This window comes from Dasypus novemcinctus, chromosome 7, assembly GCF_030445035.2.
Source record: "Dasypus novemcinctus isolate mDasNov1 chromosome 7, mDasNov1.1.hap2, whole genome shotgun sequence".
In the NCBI taxonomy this organism is placed as follows: domain Eukaryota; kingdom Metazoa; phylum Chordata; class Mammalia; order Cingulata; family Dasypodidae; genus Dasypus; species Dasypus novemcinctus.
The window spans coordinates 64703871-64715623 of NC_080679.1; the positions used below are offsets into that span (position 1 = coordinate 64703871).

An 11753-nucleotide genomic window follows, 5' to 3' on the forward strand; every position below is an offset into this window, starting at 1 on the left:
TCTGTCCTGGATATTTCAAATATTTAGAATTTTATATGGTCTTTTGGGACTGGGACTGGCAATTTCACTTAGCATGTTTTCAGGGCCCATTCCACGTTATAGCATGTATCAGCACTTCATTTGTTTTTATTGCCAAATAGTCTTCCATTGTTTGAATGTAACCGCATTTTATTTATCTATTCATCATTTGATGGACATTTGAGTTGTTTTCACTTTGAGGCTTTTATGAATAATCCAGCTATGAACATTCATTTTCAGTTTTTACATGGACATTGGTTTTCTTTCCTCTGGAAGTAGAATTACTGGATCATATGGCAATTTATGTTTAGCCTTTGAGGAACTGCCAAGCAGCAGCTATGTACTATTTTATATTCTTGCTAGCAATGTATGAGGGTTCCACATCCTCACCATACCAAATATCATTATAGCTGTGCTAGTGGGTAGGAGTGGCATCTCATTGGGGTTTTGATTTGCATTTCCCTCATGGCTGATGATGTTGAACATCTTTTCATGTGCTTATTGACCATTTGTAAATCTTTGGAGAACTGTCAATTCAGATCCTTTGCCCATTTTTAAAAATTTTTGTAAATAAAGTTTTGTTGTAACATAGCCACACATAATTTGCTTACACATTGTCTATGACTGCATTTGCACAGTAATAGCAGAGTTGAGTAGTTGTGACACAATCCTAATGGCATGGAAAACCTAAAATATTTAGTCCTTCATAGAAAACATTTGCTGACCCCTGTTCTAAATAATTTGTCCAAACTGGATTGTTTCATACACATTTCAGTAGTACTCTATAGAGTCCCCTAATATAGAATTTCTAAATGGATGAAAACACAGTTGTGTCAAAATGATTTTTGGACTCTAAAATGTTTACCTAGTTAAAAACATTTCATTTATTTCTTTTTTCTTTTTTTATAGTATCTTTTTGCCCCCACTTTTTAAAAAAGATACTTGATTGCACAAATGTTACAGGGATTCTCATATATCCCACTCCCCACACCTCCCACATTAGCAACATCTTTCATCACTGTGGTACATTCATTGCAATTGGTAAATACATTTTGGAGCATTGCTACTAAGCATGGATTATAGTTTACACTCTATTCCATTCAACTCTGTAGGTTATGGCCAGATATATAATGGCCTGTATCTGTCTTTGTAATGTCATTCAGGGTGATTCCCAAGTCCCGAAAATGACCCCCTACTATACCTGTTTTTCCCTCTCCCTAATCCCAGAACATTTTTGTGTGACTGACTCTGCAACAGTGATATTTCTTCCATTGCTAGAATCACAATAAGTCTATAGTACAATACTAGTAAGTTTATTTTAGTCCATAGTTTGTTTCCCAATCCTGAGGACTCTGGGATGGTAATGCCCACTCCACCATTATTAATTGAGGGGGGCTCTGATCCCATTCGTCCAATGAATGGGACTCTTGCTTATAATTGCAGGCACTCTCAGTTCCTTGATATGTTGTTTGTCCATCATTTCCTCCCTGTTAGTTGTCCTGGGTGAGTCTATTGAACTAGAGAGTAGGTGTTGCAACTCTGTTGAGATTCAGGGTTCAGCTGGCACATGGACAGCCCAAAAATTTAAGTCTCTTGGATGTACACCTACTAACTCTAGTACTACTTATATGTTCAAATAGAAGGACCGAAGAGTCATGCATAGGGAAACTACTGCTGCTGAATCTAACTCCATCACACTGGGGACCATAAATATCAGATTAGGGCCCGCTAGCAAGGGGCCAGATTCCTGAGCTATATAGTCAATATAGTCTTATATAGCTCTTCTCTCTCTCTCTCTCTCTCTCTCTCTCTCTCTCTCTCTCTCTCTCTCTCTCTCTCTCTCTCTCTCTCTTTCTCTTTTTCTCTTTTTCTCTTTTTCTATAGTCTGGATACTAGATCCTTCCTAATGTATGATTGGAAATATTTTCTCCCATTCTGTGACTTAACTTTTCATTTCTTGATGGAGTCTTCTGGTGCACAAGTGTTTTCAATTTTGATGTCCTGTTTATTTTTCTTTTCATTTGGGTGTCATATCTAAGAAACCATTGCCCAACCCCAGGTCATGAAAATTAATGCCTGTGTTTTCTTCAAGAATTTAATACTTTTAGGTCTTAACATTTAAGCCGGTGATCCATTTTGAGTTAATTTTTGCATATGGTTTGAAAAAGGAACCACAAATACATGATTTTTTAGAACTTAGTTGATGGTGTATTTCCCTTTATTCTAATTTGTGCTATTTTGCTTTATATTTTATACTTACGTTGTGTATTATAATATCATGTGTAGCCAATTATGTAGATAGCTTTTAGTTTAGGTATTGTGCAATCGAGAATGTTTTGAATACTTAAAATCCATATGTGATATGAAAAAATTACATTAGTCATTAAGAAATTCCTTTACCAGATTTATTTTTACCAATATTCCTTACTTAAAGACCATAGTTACAGATGTGATATGATTAGACATTAAATCTATGATTATTCATTAAAGAACTTAAGTATATGGACATAGGTCCAATAATTTTTATTTACTTCTAGTCATTTATTGTTTTTCTTGACTTGATATTTTACCTCCATGCTTCCAAGAAAAATAACTCTCCTTAGAATCCTTGTGTTGGAATTTGCCACAGAAGGTATACAAGTTTTGCTTAACTTAATAGTAGGAGTTTTTACCAACAGCACATCACAAAGAACTAAATTTACTGGTTAGTGTAGATTAATTATACTTTAGTTCCTGCTTTGGCTAAGTTTCTGAAAGTCCCCTGTGTTCTTGTAGGCAGACTCTACAGTAAATCTTTTCTTAATTAAATATTCCTCTGAAATTTGTTAGAAATTTCTTACTCTGAAATTCTTAATTTTGTCAGGTTGCAATGAATGTGTATGAGTTATCGTCAGCTGCTGGATTACCCTGTGAAATAGATCCTGCCTTGGTGGTAGCTCTGTCTTCACAAAAGTCAGGTAAAATGCATTTGTAAATACATGGTGCTTTTAATTAAAATTACCCAGTTACTTGTAGAACCACACCAAAAGAAGTGTGATACTCTTCCATTCATTGAAGTTCTTGCTTTTGTGTCAAGAATTATTTTTGGTGGTTGGACTATATCAGTGTAGAAAAGATAAAGATCCCTGCCTTTCCAGAGCGTATATTATAGCATATGATTATTAAGACCATTATTATAGATAAGAAGTAAAAAGGACCAAAGTCTGAACTCTGGGTCACACCAACTTTTGACTTCAGAGAAAAGAGGAGGACCCAACAGACTCCAGCACCTACAATCTGTTTTACTGGACTTACCACACTCAGCTAAGGTGGAGTTGAAGAAGGACAACCACCACACCATGGAGCCTAGAGTGATTACAACTGAAAGTGGGAGGATTGCATCCAGCATCCATGTGGAATCTGAGCCTCCTCTTGACATAGAGGTGCAATGGACACAGCCAATCCAATGTCCACATAGAAGAGGTGGCATTGGATTGGGAAAAGTGGACATGGTGGCTGATGGGTATGGGGAAAGGCAGGAAGAGATGAGAGGTGGAGGCGTCTTTGAGACATGGAGCTGCCCTGGATGGTGCCTCAGAGGCAATCACCGGTCATTGTATATCCTCACAGGGCCCACTGGATGGAATGGGGGAGAGTATGGGCCATGATGTGGACCATTGACTATGAGGTGCAGAGGTGCCCAAAGATGTACTTAACCGAATCCAATGGATGTGTTATGATGATGGGAGGGATTATTGCTGGGGGGCGGGGGGAGAAGTGGGGTGGGGGGGTGGGGATGAATGGGACCTCACATATATATTTTTAATGTAATATTATTACAAAGTCAATAAAATAAAAAAAATTAAAAAAAAATAAAATAAAAATAAAATTAAAAAAATAAAAAAAAAATAAAAAAAAAGAAAAAGAAACTAAGATGGAAGGACCAGTGCAGGAGCATAAAAAAACGGGAGAGGGCCTTCCAGGAAGCCAAGTGAGGAAAGAATGATCAGCTGTGTGGAATTAGTGAGTAATGCTGACAAAAGCAGTTCCTGTGAAGTGGTAAGGGTGAATAGCTGATTGGAAAGAAAGTTCTGTCATAAAGGAAAGCAAAGAAATAAAATTACATTAGCTGAAGGCATAGGAGTAAAATTAAGAGAATTTTTTTTTTTAAAGATTTATTTCTTTCCCCTTCCCCTCCTGCCCCAGTTGTGTGTTCTCTATGTCCATTTGCTGCATATTCTTTTTGTCCGCTTCTGTTGTCAGCAGCATGGAAATCTGTGTTTCTTTTTGTTGCATCATCTTGCTGAGTCAGCTCTCTGTGTGTGGGGCGCCATTCTTGGGCAGGCTTCCCTTTCTTTCACGCTGGGCATCTCTCCTTACGGGGTGCACTCCTTGCGCGTGGGGCTCCCCTATGTGGAGGACACCCCTGCGTGACAGGGCACTCCTTGCGCGCATTGGCACTGCGCTTGGGCCAGCTCCACACAGGTCAAGGAGGCCCGGGGTTTGAACCGCGGACCTCCCATGTGGTAGGCGGTCGCCCTATCCACTGGGCCAAGTCCGCTTCCCAAGAGAATTTTTTTTAAGATGGGAAAAAAAACAGCATTTGTATGCTGATGGAGGTGATCCAGCAGATAGCAAAACATTTGTATCTAGACAAAGTTATCCTATTTTAATTGATCTAGAGCAACTCACCATAAGTAGTTTGCATTATTATATGATAATGGACATTAAAGTTTTTTTTTAAGTCAGCCCTTTGAAATGTTACAGTAACCAGAATGCTCCAGATAATTCTGGATTGGTCTACAAAGTAAACAACATCTCATCTGGTACAAAGGTACCCCCTTTCCCATCCCCTTGCAGTAGTATGGTATTTGACAGATTTCATTTGTTCTTTTTTTAATTTAATGTTACTTTTTGTATCCTCATTCCTACAGTATGTTTGCTCTAGTTATATTGATCTCTTTTATGTGATTTCATAAGTTTATATTTGTTATAAAGAACCAACTTTTTAAGCATATGCTGACTTTTTTTGTGAGTTCAATTCTTAGTTATAGTGGATTTGAGTATTAGGGTAATTAGAAGTTCGTGGTTACCAGATAAGAAGTCAAATACCTACATAACCCACAATTTGACTCTGCATTACAATAAATATTTTAGAAAGAGTGATGTCTTAAAAGTTTTAGGGTAATGCTAGATATTTTTATTTATGACTATTTGACATCTAAAATATGTTGGAAATCTGTTCCCTTTCCACATTTGAATCTTTACTGAATTTCAATAATTTCAAATCACATTCATATATATTTTATGAAAAAAAATTTAAGGATTTTTTGCAGATCAATTTGTATGTGATATTTTTATTTTATTTTTTGTCTTTATTTTTTTAATGTTACATTAAAAAAATATGAGGTCCCCATATACCCCCCACCCCCCTCACCCCACTCCTCCTGCCATAACAACAACCTCCTCCATCATCATGAAACATTCATTGCATTTGGTGAATATATCTGTGAGCACCGCTGCACCTCATGGTCAGTGGTCCACCCCATAGCCCACACTCTCCCACACTCCATCCACCCAGTGGGCCATGGGAGGACATACAATGTCTGGTAACTGTCCCCGCAGCACCACCCAGGACAACTCCAACCCCCAAAAATGCCCGCACATTGCATCTCTTCCTCCCACTCCCTACCCCCAGCAGCCACCACGGCCACTTTTTCCACACCAATGCCACATTTTCTTCGATTACTAATCACAATAGTTCATGAATAGAGTATCAGTGATATTAAATACTTTTGAACTGTAGTAAATAAGATTTTCTTCTAAAATAATGATATATCATCAGGTTTCAGTTAAGAAATTAGGAATTCCAATTACTCTAATCATATTATTGCCCTATAATCTTAAAATTTAAAAAAAGAAAAATTTGTATTACTGTTTTAGAAGCCCTGCCTGATAATAACCAATAATAATGTGTATTGTTTCTGTTTTATTCTGTTTCTACTAACAAAACTGTGATCAGTTCTCTAGAATTCCAGTAAAATACTTTCTGCAAAAATAAGGATTTATTTTGTCTGGTTTTGATTACCAGCTCTTAACTGCTTTGCTACTATTGAAGAAATACTTTGGTTTTATTCTTAATTTTTCTCTCTTAGAAAACATTAGTCCAGAAGAAGAATATAAAATTGCCTGCCTCCTCATGGTCTTTGTGGCAGTTTCTTTGCCAACACTAGCCAGTAATGTTATGTCTCAGTACAGCCCTGCTATAGAAGGTAATAGTGGTTTAAAATTGTTTTGGCAATACAAAAATCATGGGTTTTAATATAGTGGATGCACTTTTATTCAAGTAATTGATGTTTTTTTTATAAAATGTGGTTTAAGTTCTGCCACTTACTAGCTGTGTGTTCTTGGGTTGCTGTTTCAAATGAATGTGTGTGGGTGTGCACATTCCTGAATGGTTGTGAGGCAGGGCATGGTGAAGGGAGCATCCAGTTCTTAGGATTATTTTAAGGATTGAATAATATAATGTTTGTAAAGCAGCTAAGTACTTTAAAAGTTTCTAAGACTTACAAAACATATATATGATTTCTTTCGGGGAGTAAAAATAGTTACCTACTTAATACAGATGTGATCATTTATTTCTCTCTTGCTACATTGTGTTTAAGCAAAAGCATCAAATTGCAACTCTTACCATTTTGGCAATAATCTTCATGAAAGTGAAAAGAGATGTGGGCAGGCCATGCCCCCAACTCTTGCTTTTAATCATGCCATTATTTATGTAAATTGTGAGGTCATTAAGGATTTGTCTTCCATGTATTATTTGGTATTTTGGGGTTCCATAAAAACCACACAAATCTATTTGTACTTTCTCAGGGCACTGCAACAACATACATTGCTTGGCCAAAGCCATCAACCAGATTGCTGCAGCTTTATTTACAATTCACAAAGGAAGCATTGAAGACCGTCTTAAAGAATTTCTGGCAGTATGTATAATCAAAGAGCAAAATTCATGATACTTTATAAAGAAAATTTAAATTTGCTGCCAATGTAACAACTGGAGTAAATTCCCTTGATTTTATATTTTCTTTAATGTCCTTTAATGATAAATATTTTTGTTCTTAGGCATATCAATTGGTCTCCTTCTATTTTTAAAATTTTTTTTGAAAGGCAGGAACAGGTGAAGGTAAGGGCATTAAGATCAAAGAACAGTCAGTTTAGCATATTTTCCTTGGATTCAGGAGTCTCTTTCCCCCCGCCACTTCTAGAACTCTGCAGTTTGACCTTTATCTCTAACCTCATGTTTGGACTGCTCTAGAAATTTGCCTAAGGTTTAAAAGAATATTAGAAAAAAAGAAAAAAACAAACAAAAACAGAAAAATTCAGAGATAGTGTTCCCTCCAAAAGGATATATTTTACTTGTTTATTTCATGTTGCTGTTAATGGTGACAAACTCAAAAAAAGGATACAACTTACTAGCAAAACAGTGCAGTGCTATATATGTCCCCAAGAAGTGTGACTTTGTTTCTTTGTCAGCATCATTCTTTCTTTCCTTTATCAATATATCTTTTCCAAGTTTAATTTGAAGATTCAATATAACAAACATTAGAGTATTTGCTTCTTTTTAAGTTAAAAATTCTCTTACCTTTTAAAAAAACATTTTATTTTTTAATATTTAAAACAAATATAGTGCTTATTTGAGGGGAGAAAATAACTTCTATTTGAAGGAGAACAGTATTAGGATTAAAAAAATTTTTTTCCCATTTCTTTTTTCCTAGGCTTAATGCCCTAATCTCACAATCTTCCCATTATTTTAAATCTATTGTGAAATTTTCTTTTTATTTGGGAACTAAGAAATAGAATAAATACAGATATTGAAAAGATTAAATGTTTTAATTGTTTAAAAAATATTTTAAAAATTCACATTTTTAAAACCAACAAGAATATTTGAATATTTGATTATGTTTATTGCCTTTTGTCTCTGTATATATCTTAATATGCTCTCTAAATTAGTACTTGAATGGAAGATATTTAAGTGTATCTCAACTTGTAATCACAGTGAATGATTGAAATGTGTTAGAAGTTGAAATAACTGATGAACATTCTTTTAAAAAACTTACTTAAAATACATGTGTATTTTTAAGCTTGCATCCTCCAGTCTACTGAAAATTGGCCAGGAAACAGATAAAACTACAACAAGAAATAGAGAATCTGTTTATTTACTGCTAGATATGGTAAGTATCATTTTACTTTTTACTAAAAACAAAAAAGGTCCGGTTATTCCTGATAATCTTTTTCGATATTTTTGTTTTTGGATAAGAGCTGAAGTACTTTTTAAAAATCCCTTTTGTTTAGAGTGCCCAACCCATAATCTTCTAATGTTTGTTGAAAAGACTGACATCACTTATATTTTACCATTACAGTAATGATTTGCAATAAAATAAAAGATTAGCATTGCTATCGGATTTTCTTTTTTGTCTCAGCTTGTTGGGAAATATTCTCTCAATTTGTTGCGTTATAGTGTATATCTTTTATGAACAGTTATTTCTCTCAACTTGTTGAGGAACACTTTCCTAGTGTAACAGTTTCAATTCTCTTCCAGTGTTCCAACTCTCTATATTCTGACTCCATTCCACCCATCTAAGATAATTTCCTATAATTCTCAACTCCTAGTTAGTTCCTTCTCTGTAGTGTTCAGGAACCAGAGATGTTTATTTCTACCATGTGGCTCTTGTCTCGCTTAGAATAATTTCCCTACCTTCAGGGATCTGTGTCTACCCTAATGAGTCAGCACATCTCATAGTGCTGGCCTTTTTCCAACTAGTCTTTCCTTATAACTCTGGCCCACATTAATCTTTTCTCCCTTTTGAATTCCTCTAGAATTTGAAGCTCTCCACTTTATTATGGTTGGCCATATATTTGATTTTGTTTCTAATTTAGTCTTCTGTCCCCAATTAAACTTGATGGTATGGACCACATTTTAAATATATTTGTCCTAACTTTTATGTCTTGTATCGTTGAGGACAATGGAAGTGCTGAAAATATTCTTCATGGTTAATTGATTTAATTGAAAAGTAGCACTTTTTAAACTTTTTGATAGGATAGACAGTAGCATATTTACATTTCAGATTTTAAAGGAAAAGGAAAATAATTTGTATTTCTAATAAGAGAAATATAGAAATGATGGTTTACTAGTTGTCAGTAAATGTTCTTATTATAAATAACTTGAATTTGGATGCACTTTTGGAATTTTTCAGATTGTACAGGAATCCCCATTCCTGACAATGGATCTTTTGGAATCTTGTTTTCCTTACGTTTTGCTGAGAAATGCATACCATGCTGTCTACAAGCAAAGTGTTACATCCTCTGCGTAAAATATCTACTTACTGAAGACAAGCACGCATTTTTGTTGCCTCGGTTTTACCTTTAAACTGTGGAACTATTTTACCTTAAGGCCTGAAAAAAAGTTTTGTGAATTATACATTTCTTTCATACAGTTGTATTTTCTTGTCATTGATTTCTTAATATGGTTGTACTACAGTATAAACTTGGTTGATTTAGGTTGCACATTCACTGAATTCACTGAATTTCCTATAATTTTAGAGCATCATTTGTTTTAAAAAACATACGTTATTTACATGTTTTTGATATTTGATAATGAAAAAACCTTTGCTTGTTTATTTCTGAAAGATTGTATTTAGTGATTATTTTAGATAGTGATATTATAATAGCATTCATCTGTGTATAAATTATTTCATATAGGGGCAAGTTCTGATCTGTACCTTCTTGAAAACAAAATTGGATGTGCATTTCTGTGATGTTATGAATACATTTTTACTTTTTCCTTATTTTAAAATATTTGCCAAACTAAATACTGTAACACTGTAATAACATTAAAAATGTAAAAGGACTGCTCAGCATTAGAAGCAGACCATATCCCAAAATACTAAAACAGCAGCATATGTTGCTTGTATAAAACCTTGTGGTAATTTTTAGACTGACTTCCGTGGTGCCCCATTGGCATTAGCACTACCATTGTACCCTGCTGTATAATAAATAATCTTAGACATTTATCAATTGTTGATATAAATGTTAGTCCCTAACCACTTTTTATATGTTTTAAATTTTTTGAAATTCAAGTGTACCTGCCATAACATAAAATAAACACTAGAGTGTATCATATTTTGAATGATTTCATTAATTTGGGATACTCAAAAATTAATTCAATAATAAGAAAGTTTTATTGAGGAATGTCTTAAGTATGACATTTGATACTATGTCAGATATTACAGGATTTGTTTAAATTGTTTTGAAAAACATTCCATTGGGGAAAAAGTGTTCAAAATTAGAAAATAAAATAACATGACATTTTAAAAAAATTAAGAACTGAAAGGAACACTTGTATATCATTGGTTTACTAATTGTACCTATAACCAAATGGACAGAGTTATTTAAAAGAATAGAAAAAAATTGAATGATCATGGAACTATTGAGAATGTTAACAACTACCTATATCAGTCAGTAATGAAAGAAAAAGGCATTCAAAGGACCTATTACTTGAAAGTTGGTATGGAGGGCAGGGCAACTCATTTAGTTTGAAAACTAACCAGATGTTTACTTTTTGATTGACATTGTAAAGACTGTTACTCAATGAGTTGTATCTGGATATCATATAAAATAGCTTCTGTTTTTCCCTGCTTTTTACATATATACTGGTAACTCATGTTAAGATAAAAGAAAACTGCTATAAAGTTAGATAATGCTTTTTTTTGTTTAGATACAGGAAGTGGAATGGAATTGAGGGGCTACACGATTACCATACTGCTATTTTGTATATATTTTGTCTAGTCTATATTTAAATCAGAGAATAGTTATGTATCTGTTGAAAAATTTCAGTAGTGCCATGAATATTTTTTAAAAGGTAAGGAATTTTAAAATGGGATAGTTTCACACCTGTATTAGCCCAATTACCCAATGAACAGTTGAAAATAAGATTTAGAGCTGTTTGTTTAGAAATATTGGGTTCCTAGAGTTTTAATATCTTTGTCACTAATGATATTCTATGAGGTAAAGTAGGATTTGAGAATGAGCAATTTGATAGGGGTGATATGTGGAAGGGCATAAGGTTGTACAAAAGCCTTTTTTTTTTTTAACCACTGTTAAGGTCAAGAAAAGGCCACCCTTTCTTAGTCACATGTTGTTTTGTTGTCCAGTTTTTTCCCCTCATATTTCCAAGACTGACTGACTGGTATACTAACTAATTATTCTATACAGAGCATTTTCCTACCAAAATAAAAAGGGCAAGATAACCTGAAGGAAAAAGTTAAAGCAAATTGATAACTACTTTTTATTTTCACAGACTATTTTTTAGACCACTTTCATGTATTCTGGATATTAGAGTCTTGTCAGATATGTAATTTCCAAATATTTTCTCTATTCTCTAGGTTGCTGTTTTACTTTCTTAGTAATGTCCTTTGATGGACAAAAGTTTTTAATTTTGATAAAGCACAATTTATTTTTCTTTTGGTGTCATTTCTAAGAATCTGTTACTCAACACAAGGCCCTGAAAATTTCCCCGTTTTCTTTTAAGAGTTCTAGAATTTTAGGTCTTATATTTAGGTTATTGATATTTTTTTAGTTAATTTTTGTATATGGTATAGAGGAGTGTGAGGTTTGTAGGAAAATCATGCAGAAAGTAGAGTTCACATATGCCCCTTTTCTTGCACAGTTTTCCCTATAGAAACTTCTTGCATTACTGT

General features: G+C 34.1%; 1 protein-coding gene across 4 annotated transcripts in view; it reads left to right on the forward strand.

Moving 5' to 3' along the window:
* The window catches only part of NCKAP1 (NCK associated protein 1), a 114585-nt gene extending 104409 nt beyond the window's left edge, over positions 1–10176 (forward strand). For all 4 annotated transcript variants that reach the window (XM_058300527.1, XM_058300528.1, XM_058300529.1 and 1 more), the window contains 5 exons: positions 2882–2975; positions 6153–6269; positions 6871–6980; positions 8139–8228; positions 9252–10176. In XM_058300527.1, coding sequence (XP_058156510.1) covers positions 2882–2975; positions 6153–6269; positions 6871–6980; positions 8139–8228; positions 9252–9368 — 528 coding nt within the window. In that variant the 3' untranslated portion in view covers positions 9369–10176. The remainder of the gene's footprint in view (positions 1–2881; positions 2976–6152; positions 6270–6870; positions 6981–8138; positions 8229–9251) is intronic.
* The last annotated feature ends 1577 nt before the right edge of the window (positions 10177–11753 follow it).